Below are 18,852 nucleotides of genomic sequence, written 5' to 3'. Positions count from 1 at the left end.
CTGAGCAACACCTGCCAACCCGCTGGGATACACTGGGACACAAAACACAGACCTCACTGACATGGAGAGCTGTGCCAGGGTGTCCCCTGCCAGTTTCTGCCAGCCCTGGGGGACTGGAGCCCGCTCCCAGCCCCTGTTCCCATTCCCATTCCCGGGTGTGTCCCCTCAGCCCCTGGCTGCAGCGGGCCGTGTCCCCCCAGAACAAAGCAGCGTCATAAAAACCAACATTTCTGTGTCTTTATTTCTGTGTGGCGGCCGTGTTGCCTCCGGCGGGGGCTGCAGGCACAGCCCAGCGTTGCCCCGTGGCACAGGGGCAAAGGGCTGGCACGGCTGTGGGCCCGCTGTCCCCTCAGTGCTCCGGGGGACGTTCCCCCCGGGAATGCTTGGGCGCCACCGCTGTCACCACATGTGGCGGTAGGGAAAAGCCACCTCCACGCAGAGCACGGCCAGCGGCGCGGAGCAGTTGTGGCGCTGCCCGGCCAGCAGGCTGCCCTCGCCCAGGGCGCTGGCCATGCCCTGGGCCGTGCCGGAGCTGCTGCGCCAGCCCTGGCAGTCCCAGCGGCGGGCATGGCCGCCCCGCGGCGTGGAGCCGTGCCAGGCCAGCCGGTGTGGCCTGTGGGTGGGCACGGGGTGAGAGGGGCACCCCTGCTCTTTGCTCCAGGGAGGGAGCCAGCACGGACCCCCACACAAGGGAATAATCCATCCACACCCCACCCACACTCACCAGAGGGGATCTGCCAGCACGCTGCGCCCGTTGAAGGAGTAGATGGGACCCCGCAGGGCAGCACCCCCAAAGAGGGAGCTCCAGGACTTGGCCAGCAGCTGCCCCTGTGGGCACGAGCCACTCTGCTCGTGGAATGCCCTTGTCCCCAGAACTTGGGGGCAGTAACATCCTCTGGGTGCTGCCAGCTCCCCAAATCCCTGAGCCCCCCGCATTGGGGGGTCCCCCACCCGCTGCAGCTCATGGGGGCCGTGAGGCTTCGCCACCCCCAGCCCCCTGGGGACGGGGTACCTGCCTTCAGGTTGACGATGGGGAGGGTCCTGTCTGTCCTCTTGACGATGGACGCCAGCTGCTGGCTGGGGGCCGACAGGAAGGCCCGGAAGGTTCCGTAGAGCCCGGCCTCCTGTGCCTGCCGGTAGCACTGCAGGTCGGCGCCGCGGATCCCGCTCGTGTCACCCCACAGCGGCACGTTGAGGGCAGCCAGGCGGAGCTGGGCGTGGCAGGGAGGAATTGAGGTCTCTGCTCCCCTTTTTTCCAGGGGGTGTGAGCCCCTGGCAGTGCTGGGCAGGATTGGGGGGCCCCCGGGCACATCTCCCCCCTGTCCCATGTTCTAGCTGCTCATCCCACCCTGGGCCAGGCATTCCTTACAGATGGGATCCGTGGGGCCGTGGTGGTTGGCAGAATCTGCGGCAGCCGTTGTTCCTCCTCCTTCTGGATGTGCAAAAACACAGCTCAGCTCAGTCTGGGGACACCCATCTGTGTGCCATGAGTGGGGGGCACCCTCCCCAGACCAACACGACCCCAGGCTCTGCTCATGCCGAGCTGGCACTGCCCTGCTGACATCCAGCCCATTGCCAGGGCACATCCCTCCCAGCATGGCCAGACCCTCAGCAGGGCTCACCAGTGGGTCTGCTGGAGCCTGCACGGGTGACAGCGTGTTGGAACCTCTTGGCTGAACCCTCTTCACCTCCTGGATGGAGAGGTGGAAGAAGAAGGAGAGAACAGTCATGTGAGGTCTGTCCACTCCATCATGCAGAGGAGGGCTCTGTCCCCATACAGGGACACAAATGGACCCAGCAGATCCTGCACCCCTCACCTGGTACTGTGGGGTGGAGGCAGAGGGGTCATCACCAGCCAAGAACGACTTTGAATCCTCCAGCTGCTCAATGGCACAAACAGAGGGACAGGTTAGGGAGAATCCTCTCCTTTCTGGGGATCTGCTGCCAAATCCAGCCCTGGATCCTGCCAGGGACCCCACACGGTACCAGGAGGCGGCTCCAGCCAGCAGGGGTCCGGAGGAAGGCGTTGCTCCCCTCCCTCACATAGACCAGGCTCCCCTCGGGCACAGCACTGCTCGCCTTCACCATCAGCTCCTTGGACTTGAAAACCCACGTCTGGCGCTGGGGGGAGGCAGAGGGTGAGGGTCCTGCTGTGGGCTACGGGGCAGCTGGGGGGGTTTGCCTGGGGGTGCAGCCTGGACGCACCCGGAGATCAGCGCGGGAGTCCGATGGCTCTGCCTGAGGGACACCAGCATCTGGAGAGCCCAGAGATGGTGGGGGGTCACAAAATGTCCCAGAATAGGGCCTGGGTGCTCCCATGGGAGCTGGCCCCACAGGGATGGGGTGGGAGAGCCAGCAGTGGTGCCAGGGACTCGTGCTGGCATGGTCCCAGCACCCAAGGAAGGGAGGAAGACTTCAGGAAAGGTGTCTCCAAGGAGGCTGGAGCCCCCAAAACACCTGGGAAATGCCCTCACCTGACGGCCAGCTGCGGTCTGTGGATGCCTGTGAGGGCAAACAGAGCCTGTGTCTGCTGCTGGGCACAGGGAGGGGACAGGGACACTCTTGGGGGCAGCGAGGCTGTGGCTTACCGGCTGCTTGCAGGGCGGCTGGGCATGCACGGGGTGCACCCTCTACAAGGAAAGACAGGCAGGTTTGGGGTGCTGTGCACGCTCACACGTGTGTGTGCTCTGACACAGGCGTGTGCACACCAGCCTTACATTGAGGTAGAGGAGACCTGGTGGGCCAGGGGGGCCGGGGGGCCCAGGGGGGCCGGGGTTCCCGGGGGGACCTCGAAGACCCTGCAGTGTGGAGATTGGACTGGGCAGTTTTGGTGCTGCCTTTTAGGGGGGCAGCTCTGACACCCAGTTGTGTCCCCCATGTTCCCACTCCTGTCCCCTCCCAGGGCTGAATGTCCCTGGGGCAGCACGGGCCAGGCAGGGCTCTCACATGGGGGATGATGGCTCCATAAATCTCTGGTTCCTCTTTGCCATCCTGCAAAGGAAGAGGGAGAAGACTGAGACTGATCTCCCTCCTCCCTCTCTCCATTTTCCCTTCTCCCCTTCTTCATCCTCCACCCGATCTGGGGTTTGGGTCCTGTGGGGTGAACCATGTCCCCAAAGCTGGGTTGGGGTCCCCAGGCACCCCTTCCCCTCGCCACTCACCGTCTGGTACCTGCTGATGGACCCCCAGGAGCCGGGCTGGCTGCCAGTGCTGGGGAAGGGGAGGTGCCCTGCTTTGCACCCGTGCTCCCCATAGCAGCACCCCTGGGTGAGCACAGAGAGAGGCAGGATTAGAGCCTGTGCTGAGCCTGGGGGGGACTCTGGGGTGTCCTGGGGGTGTTTGTGGGTGGCACAGGTGTGCACATGTGTGCCTCTGCGTGTGCCATGGTGTCCCTCCTCCCCCACCCTGTGCCCCAGGGGGAGGTGAAGGGTGTTGGGGGAGCCAAGGCAGCATGGAGAGCTCAGGGGTGCACACTCGGGTGTAGGGATGGGACCCCCCAGCCTGCTGCTCTCCCCCCACACTGCTGCTGGTGGCTACAAACCGGCTCTCCGGGGTCGCCCTTTTCTCCCTGGAAGGGAAGTGAGAGATCCTGTCAGTGCCCAGCTCTGGGGGTCCCCAGGCCTCCTAAACCCCCCAGGCAGTGCTGTGCCTCACAAGCAGGATACCATGGAGGGTGCCAGGACCCCTGCCCACGGTGCCCATCTCACCTTGGGGCCCGCCAGCCCGGCCAACCCTCGGTGTCCAGCGTGGCGTGAGTCACACTGCAAAGAGAGGATGTGTGGGGTGACACTGCGGTTCTCCCCACCCAGGACCCACAGCCCGGGACCCCCTACTCACCCTGTAGTCCCCTGGTGGTCCTGGTGGCCCCATGGGACCGGGCATGCCAGGCGACCCTGGCTCTCCGGTCCGGCCAGGGCTCCCTGGCATGCCTGGCAGCCCATACTCACCCTTGTCACCCTGAGGGTGGATAGCACAGGCTGGTGAGTGTGGGATTGAGCCCCTGGGCTCCCCCAGGCCCCACTGGGGCAGGATTGGGGCAGCCCTGGAGTGCTCTGAGGGTTTGGTAATGGGGCTGGGCGAGGGGCTGGTGAGCCCAGGTACCCCATCCCACCCCAGGGCCACGGACAGGCTGGGCTGGGACCCCCTTACCTTTGGTCCTGGGAATCCCGGCTCCCCTCGGAGCCCTGGTTTGCCAGGGTGTGATGCAGCTCCTGGGGGACCAGGGGGTCCTTCATGCCCAGGCACCCCGGGGGGACCCTGAGGCCCTGGGAGCCCGGGTGCCCCTGGGGGTCCATCAGGTCCAGCTGAGCCTGGAGACCCTGGAAGTCCTTCAGCCCCAGGGAAACCGGGTGGCCCCACGGCTCCTGGAGGGCCTGGGGGTCCTGGCTTTCCCTCCCGCCCAGGGGCCCCCTGGGGGCCATCATGGCCTGGGTAGCCGGGGGGTCCGGGCATGCCGGGCAGCCCGGGGGGACCCGGGGGTCCTGGGTTTCCCGCAGGGCTGGAGACTCCCAGCTGCTTGTCGGGTTGGAGGGAGAGAGGAGAGGGAGCAGTCAATGAGCTGCCGTGTCGAGTCCCCTGGTCCCCCTGCCCACCCGCACAGCCTCACGTCCCGGTCCTCCCCACCCCCGCCAGTCCCGCCGGGGACGGACCCTGCGGCAGCACCGGCACCGCCTGCCCTTGGTCCTGCTCCGGTGCTCACCTCGTGCTCTGATCTCTCAGCGAGTGCAGCAGGCGCGGGTGAGCCCCGGGCTCCCCAGGCTCCCGGGGGTCCCGGGGGCCCCGGTGGTCCCGGAGGACCCGGAGGGCCCCGGGGACCCTGGTGACCTGGCTGTCCTGGGCTGCCGGACTTCCCTCTCTCCCCTAAGAATCCGGGCTGGCCTCTCTCTCCAGGGAACCCTCGGTCACCTTTCTCCCCCTGTCGGGGAAATCCAGAGCCTGGCTCCACCTTCTGGCACCTTGCTCCACTGGAGCCCACCACGGGCACCTGCTGAGTCCCTCCCGGGGGCCACCCGAGTCACTTCTCAACCCAAACCCCAAAGTTAAGAGTGCCAATCCTGACCAACAAGGGTTTTCGCACAGACAAAAGCCCATCAGGGTTTCGCACGGTGGGTCCCTGTGGGTGCCTGCGGGAGGACCAGCGCACCTTTGGGCCGGGGGGGCCGGGAGGGCCGGGGCGCACGGGGCAGACACAGCCGGAGATGTTGCGCGCCTGGACGGGGAGAGAGCAGCCGTGAGCCGCGGGGCCGGAGCCCCCACCGAGGGGTCCGACACAGGAGCCCCGTGCCCACCTCACCCACCTGGAGGGCAGGGTCCGTCTCCGGGGCCGACGGGACCCGCCGGGGCAGCCCCTTGGCCGTGGTCTGTGCGGAGGAGAAAAGGGCTGAGACATCCCTGAGCAGCATCGCCGTTCCCCACTGCCACCGTCCCCATCCCTGCCAGCCCCTGGGGGCTTCCCCACCCTTCCATCCCACCCTTCCAGAGCCCCTTGTCCCGGTGTCCGTGCCAGGCTGTCCCTGACGCCTCCCCGGGGACCAGGACCCCTCCAGCACCTGGATCTGCAGGAACTCCTCCTCCACTGCGCTCCCCTCCAAGACCTCCGGGGCGGCCGTGGGTCGGTGCTGCTTGGGACAGACAGACAGGGAGCACTCAGTGCAGGGCTCGGGGGGATCCTGGGGGGTAGATGGGACCCTCCCCCAGTCGGGGCTGCCCTCAGCTCGGTGTGGGGACCCCGTGCAGCGCAGCTGGGTGGGGACACTGGGAGCTGCCGTGACTTCTTTCCGAGGGGGCAGAGGGAGCTGAGTTGGGGGTTGGAGCAGGGCATGGTGCCCTGGCTGGTGTGTGCAAGCAGGGCACACACGGAATAACACAGGATAAGGGGAAGGACACAGCAAGGAGCCTGACAGCAGCTGGGGAGTTTCGGGAGGGCTGGAGGAGCCGGAGGGAGAGCACTGCCCAGGGAAAAATGACCTGGCCTCGTGTGCGTGGCGGAGCACGGCCTGACCCCTTCGCTGCCGCCCTGGAGAGTTGGTCCCGGCGTTTAGGGGCTGTTGCCAGAGGAGGTTTGCTCAGCAGCACCTTCCCCACGGGCTCCACACTGGTGTCTGTGTCTGCAGGAGCAAAGGAGCGCCGAGATGGGAGGTGGCAGGGCTGGAGGGGTGGCACAACACTCCCATGGCCACAGCAGTGCCACCAGCAGCCCAGACCCTGGCACCCCACCCACCACCCTTCACATGCCCCCTCCATGCTGAGGTGCAGGAATTTGGGGTGCTGAGAAAGCCACGTCCCCATCCCACCATTCCTACCTTCCTCCCCATCCAGGCTGGGGGGCACAGGGCTGGTGCCTGGATCCGGGGTGGTCTCCTCTGAGCCCAGGGAAAACCACTGGGCCGTGGCAGGGTGCGGGCACCTGGCCAGCACCGAGACGATGCAGAGGAGTCTCAGGAGGCTGCTGGACCCCATTCCGCTGCCCAGGAGGGGGGTCCTTGGCTCGTCCCACTCCCTGCGCCGTCTGGTCCCGCGGCCCCGGCACGGCGCCCGCTGTTATCGGCGGCCCCCGACACGCCCCCGGCCCGCCCCGCACCCGCACCCGCACCCACGGGCCGCATCCGGCGGGTGCTGAGCCCCCACGCAGCCAGGACACTGTCTGTCCTGCCAGCCCGGGGAGAGGGGGCAGGGGGAGCCACAGGAAGGGAGCCAGGGCGAGGAGGAGATGCCAGATGCGAGGGAGGGCTGGGGAGGAGAAGCTGCCTGGAAATGGGGAGTAAATGCAGTGGAGGAGGGGGCTGGCTGAGCACAGAGGGCACTGGCTGCAGGTCCTCCCTGGGGTCTGTCCTGCTGCTGGTGTCTGGAGGCAGGAGGTGTTGGAGTCCTGCAGGAGCTGTGCAGGCACCTTCCCAAAGTACATCCAGAGGGTCTCACTGGTTTCATCAGGGTCTCACTGGTTTCATCAGGGACTCACTGGTTTCATCAGGGACTCACTGGTTTCTCAGTGCGGGGCTACAGCCATTTCTGACCCCCAGCTCCCTCTTGCTCCTGCCTTTTGCTGGCCTGCAACCTCTCCCTAGGGCTGTGGCATCTCAGACCCTGCTGGGTGTGTGGCTGAGCACCAGCAGCCAGTTTGGGCCCCCACAGCCCCAAAGAGCCCCCCATCAAGGACTGGGGGCATGGGGCTGTCCCAGGCAAGCACCTGAGCACCAAACACCAGCACTGAGCCCCTGCCTGGCCTCAGAGCTGTGCTTGGGGTGGGGGCAGCACAACTGTGGGGGGCACCAGGCCAGCCCCACTCTGTTTCACAGGATGGTGCTGGGACAGGGACCTGGAGGAGCAGTGCCTGGGCAGAGGTGAGGGAACACTGTCCTCCCCTGCGTGCCCCAAGGGCTGCTGGCTCTGCCTCTGCCCGCAGACACAACAGTCTCCCTGGCAGGCACGCAGTGCTGCCCGGGCCTGATAAGGTGCCACAGCCTGAGCAGGACTGGGCACCTGTTTGGGTTTGGTCTCTGCTGGGACACCGAGTCAAGGCTGGCGCCTCTGCCCCGAGTCACGGCCACTGTGCAGCAGTGCCCGGCAGGGCAGGGGCTCAGAGAAGTGCTGTGAGGATACCTTGTGGGGTCTGGGGGGTGTGGGGGACATAGACCCTGTTTACCCCTGTTCTGCCTGCACTTGCTGGTGCCCAACTCACCTGCATGAGAGAGAGAGAAGATGGTCTTGAGAGCCCTGGTGGCGATGCCACCAGTGCTGTCACTCAAGCCCCAAAATGCCAGTTTGAGCACTGATGTACTCACCCATGAAATGAGTTGGGGTTCTCAGCCCGGGCCCTGCATGACAGGCAGCTCTGCTCCTCTTGTCCCACCCACTGCACTGCCCCCCACACCAGGGCCCCCCTGCCATATCCAAGACACCCCTGCAGTGCCCGCGCCCCCCTCCCCACATCCAGACAGGTCCCTCCAGCTGTCCCAAACCCGATGCTGACTGCGATGCCCCAGGGCGAAGCTCGGGGGTCACCAGCCAGCCCCGGGTGATGCTCGGTGTCCAGGGACTGCTCCCCGCCGTCTCCGGGCTCCCACCCTCGCCCGGTGACGGGGCCGGGGTCCCAGGAGGCAGCCGGGGCTTCCGCCCGCTCCCGTTTTTCCCGAGTAGCCACTAGGTGCCGGCAGCCTTCAACCTATCCCGGGCTGAGCGGGGCGGGGGGCGCGGGGGGCCGCGGCTGCGGAACCGGGGGCAGGTGGGCTCGGGGAGCCACCGGGGCCGCCCCGGACACACCGGGGCCGAGCCGTGCGGGATGCTCCGTTGTCAGCAGCACTTTTCCGCCCGCCGGGCCCCCCACACGCCGAGCCCGGAGCCCACCCCAGGGGTCTCGGCCGCGCTCCCCGCGCTGCAGCCCCGCACGGTGTGATCCCCGTTCGTCCCGGTTGCTCTCGGGACTGAGCGGGGGTGGAGGAGCCGGGTGATTGGGTTGGCTTCCGCGGGGCCGGGGGCTCTCCGCGCTGCCCGGCGCCGGGGCTGCCCCGCCGGTGGCCTCGCTGCTGAAGCCACCGGCGGTGCCGGTGCCGGTGTGGCCGCCGCCGGGGGGAGCGTCGCTGCCCGGTGGGTTCCCGGTGGCCACGGGGGCGGCCCCGCCGGTGGCCCCGGTGGCGGCGGCGGGAGGTGTGGCCAGGGGCCGCATAAAGCCGCATAAAGCCGCCGCCGCCGCCCCGCGCCCGCCGCCAGCCCAGCGCCGCGGAGCGGGGCCGGAGCGGGGCCGCCATGCGCCCGGGGCCGCGGCTGCCGGGGCTGCCGGTGCTGCTGGCGCTGCTGGCGGCCTTGGCGCGGCCGGGCAGCGGCGAGGAGGCGATCCAGTGCCCGCCGTGCTCGGAGGAGCGGCTGGCGCGCTGCAAGGCTCCGCAGGGCTGCGCGGAGCTGGTGCGGGAGCCGGGCTGCGGGTGCTGCGCGACCTGCGCGCTGCCCCGCGGCACCGCCTGCGGCGTCTACACCGCGCGCTGCGGAGCGGGGCTGCGCTGCTACCCGCCCCGCGGCGAGCCCCGGCCCCTCCGCACCCTCATGCACGGCCAGGGCATCTGCACAGACCTGGCCGACGTCGAGGCCATCCAGGAGAGCCTCCAGCCCCCAGGTGAGGCGGCGGAGGGGCGGCGGAGGGTGGGTGCCCAGGGTGGGTGCCCTGGGTGGGTGCCTGGGGGTGCTTGTCCCTCACAGGGGCAGTGGCATGACCCCTGTTGGCACCAACCCACTCGCTGCTCACTCGGCAAGAGCTGTGGCCACTGGATTGGACTCATCAGGGACCTTCCCATACTTAGAGGGAGCTGATAAACATGATGAGGAGTGACTTTTACACGGATAGACTGTGACAGGGCAAGGGGAAGGATTTTAAACTGAAAAGGAAAGATTTAGATTAGATGTTTAGGAGGAGATTCCTCCCTGTGAGGGTGGTGAGGCTCTGGCACAGGTTGCCAGAATATTTCTGGATGCCCTATGCCTGGAAGTGTTCAAGGCCAGGTGGGTTGAGCTTTGGAGCAACCTCGTCTGGTGGAAGGTTTGCCATGGCAGGAGGGCAGAACTGGGTGGTCTTTATGGTCCCTTCCAGCCCAAACAATTCCATGACTCTAAGAGACAGGATGGGATGGGACAGCACAGGATGGGAGTGCAGGGAGCACGTTCCAGGGAGGGGGCAGAGATAGGCTGCAGGACACCTGGCTCACATTTGTGCCCTCCTTACCCTCCGTGGGCACAGCAGTGTTGCAGCCACTGCCACCACATGTGCAGGAGAGGTGAACCTTCACCTGCTGTGCCCTGGCTGCAGTGTGGCCCTGGACCGTGGGACAGTGTCCTGGGAGCACCTGCAGCCCTTGGGGACACATCCCAGCTGCCAGGGAAGCTCCTGTTGCACAGTGACCCCTGGGATGCTGCCGAGGGGAGCAGGAAAGAGGCCACGGGGCACCTGCTTCCCTGCAGGCAGGTCCGGCTGGGAGCTGGGTGGGAGCTGTGTGTGCCCTGCCAGGCAGGGCAGCGGGCTGCAGGAGGTGCTGCCAGGGTGCTCTGTCTGCCTTGCAGGTGGTGCTGGTGGCCCTCTGCCACACCCCTGGTGCTCAGGATCTGGGCTCTGAGAGTGGAGCCAGCAGTGGGAGCCCACCCCAGAGTGCAGGTCACACCATGGCAAGGAGGCTGCTCCCAGGGAGTGAGTGTAGGGACCTAGTCCATTGGTGGTCCCCCTTTCCCACCCTGCAGGCTGTGACCAGGACCATGTCCCCTGAAGGTGGGGATTATCATCCCAGAATAATCTACAATCTGGTCTGGCTAACCCTGGGTCCCCATGCGGGGTCACTTGGAGCCCCTGAGGGGCAGAAGAGACTGGAGCAATGTTTGTCCTGCCCATCCGGGGGGCTGGATCCCACTTCCACTCCCTCCTTGCATATCTGATCCATGGCAGCTCCTCTGGTGTCCCTGCTGTGATGAGTGCCTGCATAAACCCCTCTGGCCACCCCCCTGCTGGGACAGGAGCTGGCAGGGAGTGCTCGGAGCCCCCCTGTCCTGCCTGTCTGTCCTCATCCCACATCCTGCAGGAGCTGTCTGGGCTCCCTGGCCCGGGGCTGCGCCGCGCTGCCAAGCCCTGTTGGTTTTGGCCGTGCCCCGCGTAACGCAACATTTTTTCCCAGAGCCTTTAGGAAACAGACTTGCATTTTTTCCCTTCCTTCCCGCGGTGTTTTTGGCTTGGCCGGGGATGGGTGGGTGGCTATGGCAGCCGGGTCGCCTGCCGGGCACTGTGCTAGCCAGCAGCATCACAGGCAGCAGGATGGAGGAGAGGGCAGCGGGAACCCACTGTGTCCTGGACGGGATGTGTGCAGGACACTCACTCGATGCATCCCAGGGGTACATCCCCCCGTGTGTCCCTGACCTGCTCAGCACCCCGGGGGCAGTGCGAGTGTGGGGCTGGGGGCTCCTTCGCCCCCACACAGCCCTGCCCGGCACAGCGAGGGCACCCTGGCATGGCGGTGCCTCTGGTGCGTCCCCTCGGGAGCAGCAGGAGGGAATGAAGCGCCTGTTTGGGGGCAGGGGCGAGCGGAGCAGGTGCCCCCGGCTGTGCCCGGGGCCGGCGGCTGGGAAGCGGTTAACGCGCGGCTCGTACAGTAAACATTTTGCCTGGGGGCTCTGGCCGGGGGGCTCCGCATTCCAGGGAAGAGGCTGGGATCGGGGGGCTGGGCTTGCTCAGCAGTCGGACATGTCGGCTCCATAGCCGGGAAAAGCCGCTCTGCTCACCCAGGACCTGTGGCACCCACGGGATGTGACTCTTAGGAGGGGAGGGAGCAGTGGCTGCTTGCCTGATTTGTGACTGTCTTCCGTGGCAGTCTGGGCACCTTAAGCTGCACCCTGTCCTTGCCACCCACTCCTGGCACTGCCAGCTCCAGGCTGGCTTTGGGGTCCCACTCCTCGGCCAGAACCCCGTGCAGGGGCTGGCTCCAGAAGGTCCCAGCCCTGGCTTTCCATCACAGCCGGTGGGAGGTGGTGGCTGAGCCCGTGTGTGGCAGCCAGGAGGAGGTGAGGACATATTCCCCAGCACACATGATGAGTGATTTAGTGTTGGGTAAATGATTATGTCTGGGAAAACCTGACCCATGGGAGCTGCGTTCGTCCCGTGTGGTCTCTGTAAGCTGGGACAGATCCTGTTTCCTTTCTGTGTGCAGTGACTGGGAGGAATGGTGGTGGCTGAGCCGTGGCAGGACAGTGCCCAGGCAGGGAGGACAGGCTGGGTTCTGCCAGGCCAGGCTCAGCCATGTCCCACCTGTCCCCTGGCGTGGGGGCTCACCAACACTTGGGTTTCTGCAGGCTGGGTGCTGCTCCTGGCAAGGTTCTGGTCCTGCTGGGGAATCACCTGCACCTGCATTCCTTCTCCCTCTGCTGCATCCTGACCTCCCCTGCTCGGTCCCACATTGGGCACTGAGGTGGGAGGTGCTCAGCCGTGTTTGAGCACGGCACGGGGACGGGCCAAGCTCCCAGCTGGCATCCCAGGCCAAGGGGCAGTAGGTGCTTGGTGCCTGTGCCCCTGCCACCCCCATCCCTGGCTCTCCACGCTCTTCCAGAGCCAGCACTTGGCACAAAGAGCACAGCCCTCCCAGTGCTGCCAAGTGGAGAGCCCAGGAAGCCAAGAGCCAGCGCTGCCACGGTCCTGCCAGGACCACCCACAGGTGACACTGGGGGCACTCAGAAGGGACACGGAGGTGCTGGGGCTCCCTGTGGCTTGTGCCATGCTGGTCACACACACGTGGATGTCCCTTCCACCCTTTGAGGCATGTGAGCTCCTTGGTGCTGGGGCTGGTGGCACAGAGGGAGCAGGGCTGGAGCTCTGGGGTCAGTGACACTTGTCTGTCCCCATGGACACACACACGAGGTCCCAGGGCTTTGCTGGCTGCCCCAGGCTCTGCTCCCACGGGATCCGCGCGGTGGAGCCGGAGCCCTTCACCGCTCCCTCGGGCTCTGTGAATCACGGATTCGGCACGTGACCAACCTCATTTGCAGCTCCCGTTAATTGAAGGCGATGCTGAATGACTCGTTTGTGTGCCCTGTCCACAGGCCGGCAGGAATCCTCCTCCTCCTCCTCCTCCTCCTCTTCCCGGGACAGGCGGCTGGTTTTTGTGTCCAGCGAGGTCAGCCCCCCCTGCCACCCCCTCGGCACCCACTTTGCTTTCCAAAGTGAGCAGAGAGGCTTTCCTTGGCCAAATCGGGACCCCCCTACCCTCCATCCCTCCAGGGTGGTGGTGCTCATGCATAAGTGGCAGACTGGCTGGCATCAGGGCAGCGTGGGGCGTGGCAGCTCTGCGCTCCTTGCTTTTCCCAAGTCTTTGTGCTGAGGCTGATTTTCCGGTCCAGTCGGATTTCCAGGCAGGCGAGAGGTTCCCTGAGCTGCTGTGTGTCACTTAGCAGGGGACAGCAACCCCGAGGGCAGCGGCAGGGAGGGATGCTGGGGCTGCCGCGGGTCCCGAGCGCCGTCAGGAGCCGCCTCGCTGCCCGGAGGCACCGGCGTTTCATGTGACCTTATGAAAATGTTATTGGCATCTGGTTTTATTTAAGCTGGGAGATTTGATGCTCTGGAGGCGGCTGGGCGGGGGGATGAGGGGGGTTTGGCTGTGCCGGGGATCGGTGAGGGCTTCCCCTGCCTTTCCACGGCGTGGGAGCAGCGCATGGAGCTGCAGGAACTTTGGTCCCCGGTGCCAGATCTGCCCAGCTCTTCCTGTGTGTCTTCCCACAGGGATACAGGGGAGGCAAGGAGCATCCTTGCCAGAATCCCTGTGCCCCCAGCGGGGCTCTGCCACCAGTGCCCCCATTGCACCACAGCCTCATGGTTGGTGCCGCCGGGGCTGGCGCTGGCACCGCTCTGTGCAGGGTCCTGGAGGCTTTGGGTTCGTGTTTCAAATTTCAAGGGCATGAGCTATTTCCTGGAAAAAAATGGACAGATTAAGCAAAAAGCAAATAACACCCACGAGGGAGGGGGCTTTGATTGGGGCTTCGCTCTGGACTTTAACCGGGCCCCCAGGAGCTGGGCCAGCAGCCCTGCACTGCAGGGACCGTGGCAAGAGGACCGGGATGCCGTGGGGATACAGTGGGCAGGAAGCTGTGGCTCTAACCCCCTGCCTGCCTGTGGGAAGGGCCAGTGCCAGGCATCACCCAAAAGCCCCTGTCCTGGCACTGTGAGCCCCTGGGTGTGACCACCCCCTGCCTGGTTTGGGAAGGTTTTCCCTGCTGCCAGCTGCAATATTGATTTGTTTAAGCCCAACCCCAAGATAACCTCAGCCACTTCCCTGCACAGCCCAGATGGGCTGGGGGGCAAAACACTGCCCAGGCTGTGCCTGGTGCAGCTCTGAGCACTGGAGGACCCCTGACTCCTGGGGTGTCCCCCCTCCACGGAGTCTTCACGGGCCCCAAACCAGAGGAACCGGCAGCTTTTTAAAAAACTAAAGTCACGCCGAGCGCTCGTCTCATGACGCTCTGTCCAGCTGCCAACATCTGGGCCGGCAGCTTGGCTGCGCTCCTGGCGCAGGCGGGGGTGCCAAGTGCCGCCTTTTGGGATCGGCCCCGCGGGAGATTAACTTTCTTATTCCAGGAATTTCTTCTTTCATGTCTTGGCGAGGGCCGTTCCCCACAGCAGAGCACGGCTCCACTCCCGGCCGTGGCGCCCGGTGCCGCCCCGGGCCTGGCGGGGGCTCAGCTCCACCCCGGTGCCTCCACTGCCACTGCAGATTTTGGGGGGCACCGGGGGCGTCCTGGAGCTCGTTGTCAGTGTGTCAGTGTAGCTGCAGTGCTTGGGTGAGCACCTGGTGACACGTGGCTGGCAAGGGCACAGGCAGACCCAGCAGGCTGGAGCCACTGCCCAGCACTCGCAGCAGGCATTTGTGACCCTACAATAACAGACACACGGCAACAAGTTGTTAGTTGTGGCTAATGAGTAGGAAAAACTCCCAGGAGTCTTTCCCGGTGCTGCGGGGAGCTCAGCCCAGTGCAGTGCCAGGGCTGTGAGTGACACCTGTGGGGACCAGAGACGGTGACTTGGCACCTGCCAGAAACCACTGCATGGTGTTCCTCGGGGTGCAAGTGGCTCTGTGGACACTGGGGCACCGTGGGGGCTCTGCCACCCCCAGGGCTGCCTTGTGACACTGCCCTTGGTCCGTGTCTCTGCAGAGAAGGAGGAGATCGACCACCCCAACAACAGCTTCAGCCCCTGCAGCATCCACGACCGCAAGTGCCTGCAGAAGCAGCAGGCGAAGAGGGTCAACAACGGCAACAAGATGCGCAGCAGCGGGAGCCCTCACCACCGCGAGGACACGCGGGTCATGGTGAGCGCCAGCAGGGCTGGGGAGGGCAGGGAGGGTGCTCCAGAGCCGGGATCCTAGGGCTCAGGGCCAGGAGCATGTGCCCAGCTCAGCCCTCCCTTTGCCCAGGCACAGGGCTCGTGCCAGAGCGAGCTGCACCGGGCGCTGGAGCGGCTGGCGGCCTCGCAGACCCGGACGCACGAGGACCTCTATGTCATCCCCATCCCCAACTGCGACCGCAACGGCAACTTCCACCCCAAGCAGGTAGGGTGGGCTCTGACCTCTCACGGGGGACTGGGAGGGGCATTTTGTAGAGCCAAGGTGAGACTGGGAGGGGGTCGTGATAGAGGGGACAGTGACAAGGCGCGGCACAGCCTGCCTGGCTCCTGGCTTTGGTGGGAATCACCCTTTGGGAGCTGGGGGCAAAAACCCCAGGTGGGATGAGGGTGGTAAAGCCTCAAAGAGAGCTCCTGGCTGCCACAGCCGCGGGGTCCAGGCGGGGTGTCCTTGACTGAAGCCATGCCCGCAGTGTCACCCGGCGCTGGACGGGCAGCGGGGCAAGTGCTGGTGCGTGGACCGCAAGACGGGCGTGAAGCTGCCGGGCTTCCTGGAGCTGAAGGGCGACTTGGACTGTCACCAGCTGGCGGACAGCATGTGAGCGTCACCGCGGCGGCCCCGCGCCGTGCAGGGCCAGGACCCCCGCCGGGGCTGCCCGGGAGAGAAGGAGAGGGGACGTGAGTGCTGAGCAGCGCCGGGGGACCCCGGGATGCGCCTCGGATGGCTCGGCGCTCTGCGGCACCGCCATGACCACTACCAGCCACCGCCAGGGATCCCGGCGGGCGCCAGCCGCGCCTCCATCCCGCACGGACACGGCCTGGGTGATGCTGCCCCGGGAGCCTGGGCTCGGGCTGCCAGGGTGGAGTGGGCGGGGGGCACCCTCGATGCTGCTGCTGCTGCTGCTGCCCCGTGGTGCCCGCGGTTTTCAGCCTGGCCCCGCGGGTAGTTTGGACACCTGGCAGCTCTGGGGAGGTGGTGGCAGCATGGCATTCGCAGCTCAGTGCCCTCCGTGCCACGCCTCTGCACGGGCAGCAGCAGAAGTGCCTCATCCTGCCCTCCCTGGTGGTGAGAGGCTGCCCAGGCAAGGACTGGGGGACCTGGAGAGACCCCCCTGCCTGCATGCCACCCCAAGTTTGTGTGTGAAGGGCAGTGTGGCCACTCAGAGCAATAAAAGACCTTCCCCCTCCCTGCTGAGCCCCCAGCCCCACAGCCCGGGACCTCCTCCCCACATCCCAGCCCCATCCCTGTGCAGGGACAAAGCCTCCCACCCATCCTGTCTCCCCCTCCTCCATCCTGGGGTCAGGATCCCCTGGCAAGCAGCATTGAGGGGGAGGTGGAGGGGTGAGGGATGCCCAGGAAACACATCCCAGGGGGAAGAGCTTCTTTTGGTTTGAGTTTTTTTCTTTCTTCCCCAAATTTTTTACTATTTAAAAAATGTTGTTGGTGGCATCTAATGAGTGACTGTGTGGCCCCGAGGCTGGAATTCTCCATCCCCAGGGACCAGGGCACTGCAGTGATGGCTCCTGTCTTCTCTCCTTGGCTAATGTGACAAAACTGGGATGGATTCTGGAATGTCTCCATGATGGGATCTGCAGATTTCACCAGCACAATGCTCTCAGCTGAGAAATTGTCACTGGTTTTGTACCTGTTTTTTCACATAGAAATGCCATGGAAAGTGTGCCAAAGACAGAGGGGACCTCCCCAATCCCCTCCTGACCCACCCTCTGGCTCCATGGCCTCAGTGGTAGGTTTTGGTTTTCCATGTGGATTTGTCCTGTCCGAGGCCCCCCCAATGGGAACGAAGCGTTTCAGTTTTAGTGAAACACCCTCTGCCCTGTGCCCTGCCACCCCTGCCAGACCCCTGCCTGCCCTGTGCCCTGCCACTGTCAGCCCTGTGCCCTGCCACCCCTGCCAGACCCCTGCCTGCCCTGTGCCCTGCCAGACCCTGCCTGCCCTGTGCCCTGCCAGCCCTGTGTCCTGCCACTGTCAGCCCTGTGCCCTGGCACCCCTGCCAGACCCCTGCCTGCCCTGTGCCCTGCCAGCCCTGTGTCCTGCCACTGTCAGCCCTGTGCCCTGGCACCCTTCCCAGACCCCTGCCTGCCCTGTGTCCTGCCACTGTCAGCCCTGTGCCCTGCCACCCCTGTGCCCTGCCACCCCTGTGCCCTGCCAGACCCTGCCTGCCCTGTGCCCTGCCCTGTGCCCTGCCCTGTGCCCTGCCAGCCCTGTGCCCTGCTCACACACAACTTGGAAACCGAGTCCATTTCCCGGGACAGTCCTCGGTGGGGAGGGAGGTCCCTGCCCCCGGGGCCAGCCCCAGTGCCAGTCCCCTGCGGCAGCACCACAGCAGGACAGGGTGCGGCGACAGCGCCAGCGCCAGCGCCAGCCTGGTGTCCTGGGCCACTCCCCGTGCACACCAGGGCGGGTCCAGCGGGTCCTGCCCTGTTTGGGGCTGCTGGCAATGCCGACGGCACGTCCTGTGTCCCGCTCCGAGGGCTCCAGCGTCTCGCGGCGTCTCTCCCGTAGTTTAGGGCTGTATTTACACCCCGCCGTGTACCAGTGTCCCCACCCCCAGCGCGACCCCTGGAGCCCAAGGGGTCCCTGTCCGTCCCTGCCGGGCCAAGCCCGTCCCGTCAGATTCCCGTGTAGCACCGACCTTTTACAGTACACTTGAACCTTTGTATCCTCAAAAAAGGTAATTGCTGTATTTAATTTCCCGTTATTTGTGTTTCTGTCGAGTGTGTTTTATCTTTTAAATTACGGGAGGGGAGGGAGGCAGAGCAGGAACGAGGGGGCTGTGGGTCCCACTGGTGTGGGGACAGCCTTTGGTCACCCCCTCTGCCCAAGGAGCTGGTCTGGGTTTGGGCTTCAGCAGCCTCTGCAAGAACTTCACTGAGCAGGGATAGGGTGGGAAACAAATAATTCCTTGCTTCCTCATGACTGCCGGCTCGGTGTCTCCACCGGGAGGATTGGCCCTGTCGGCCCCACACAGGAGCAGCGGCGGGGCCGGAGACGGCGCCAGGCTGGGGAGGGGACCCTGGACCCGCTTCAAAGTTCAGGGGCACGCAGGGACGGGCACCGGCTGCTCCAGGGACATGGGCTCGCGGCCAGGCAGTGCCACCAGCCTTGACGAGGCACAGGTGCCTGCTGTGCCAGGGTGCACCGGGCATCTCCAGCCCCGCTCGGTGTTTTGGGAGGGTGGCAGGATGCAGATGGGAGATGTCCCAGCACAGGAATTCAGCAGCTGCACACTTCCCGCTCGTGGCTTGGCTCTGTCCCAGTGTCTGCAGCCAGTGCTGCCCGGGTCATGGCCCAGGAGGTGGCTGAGGCGGTGTTTGGTGGCTCCTGGGGCTGGCAGTGCCACCCGGGCTGGCGCCAGCCCGATGCTCCGGTTACCGGAGCCGGGGCGCCGGCAGTGCTGGCCTTGTGCAAACAGCTCCAGGATGGGGCTGCAGCCAACACAGACAGCCCAGAAATCTGCTGGCACGGCACCAGAGAGGGCCAGGCTCCTGTGCCCTGGCCCTGTGCTGATGCTACCAGGGCTGGCCAGGCTCAGGGGGCAGCACGACCCCCCAAAACACCGGGTGGAGCCAATGGCTTTGCCTGTCCCACTCCCAGCTGCTGATCCTGACCAGCAACACAATAACAGAGTCCAGCCCTGGGGGTCCTGGGGCTGCCCCAGGGTCTCAGGGCTCAGCTCCCACAGCCCGAGCTGCCTGGGACCTTGGGGAGCTGCAGCCCCCTGGTCCCTGCAGCACGATGGGGACAGCAGAGGCACCTGGATCCCTTGGGCACCAGCTCCCGAGCCCACCCTGCAGTGCTCAGGGCAGAGGGATCAGGGGGACAAAGCTGCTCCTGTCTCCTCTTGGTGCCCCATGTGCTCCCCCTGCAGTGACCCCAATACCTGTTCTGGTCATTGCCAAGAGTGGCCACAGCTGGAGCTGCTCCACAGCCTGGCAGGAGCACAGGGACTCGGCCCTGGGTGATCTGTTCAGCTGCTCTGGGG

At 65.6% G+C, this 18,852-nt stretch overlaps 2 protein-coding genes across 2 annotated transcripts; one reads left to right on the top strand and one right to left on the bottom strand.

The window, feature by feature from the left end:
- Nucleotides 1–366: 366 nt before the first annotated feature.
- Nucleotides 367–6,638, bottom strand: LOC135286746 (collagen alpha-1(X) chain-like). Its single transcript, XM_064399949.1, has 23 exons — nucleotides 6,303–6,638; nucleotides 5,968–6,107; nucleotides 5,550–5,618; nucleotides 5,298–5,360; nucleotides 5,144–5,209; nucleotides 4,700–4,915; nucleotides 4,150–4,512; nucleotides 3,838–3,957; nucleotides 3,708–3,761; nucleotides 3,542–3,568; nucleotides 3,162–3,263; nucleotides 2,947–2,991; nucleotides 2,718–2,798; nucleotides 2,589–2,630; nucleotides 2,475–2,502; nucleotides 2,206–2,255; nucleotides 1,987–2,121; nucleotides 1,818–1,880; nucleotides 1,623–1,691; nucleotides 1,370–1,432; nucleotides 1,017–1,211; nucleotides 725–828; nucleotides 367–613 (listed from the first exon to the last, which is right to left on the bottom strand). The coding sequence occupies exons 1-23, from the start codon at nucleotides 6,457–6,459 to the stop codon at nucleotides 400–402; spliced, it is 2,466 nt and encodes an 821-aa protein (XP_064256019.1). The 5' UTR covers nucleotides 6,460–6,638; the 3' UTR covers nucleotides 367–399.
- Nucleotides 6,639–8,674: 2,036 nt separating this feature from the next.
- Nucleotides 8,675–16,902, top strand: IGFBP4 (insulin like growth factor binding protein 4). Its single transcript, XM_064399908.1, has 4 exons — nucleotides 8,675–9,106; nucleotides 14,662–14,816; nucleotides 14,922–15,056; nucleotides 15,322–16,902. The coding sequence occupies exons 1-4, from the start codon at nucleotides 8,743–8,745 to the stop codon at nucleotides 15,448–15,450; spliced, it is 783 nt and encodes a 260-aa protein (XP_064255978.1). The 5' UTR covers nucleotides 8,675–8,742; the 3' UTR covers nucleotides 15,451–16,902.
- Nucleotides 16,903–18,852: the final 1,950 nt, after the last annotated feature.

Source organism: Passer domesticus, chromosome 27, assembly GCF_036417665.1.
Source record: "Passer domesticus isolate bPasDom1 chromosome 27, bPasDom1.hap1, whole genome shotgun sequence".
NCBI lineage: Eukaryota > Metazoa > Chordata > Aves > Passeriformes > Passeridae > Passer > Passer domesticus.
Note: the sequence above shows the minus strand (reverse complement) of the source record. Positions and strands in the feature narration are given on the sequence as shown.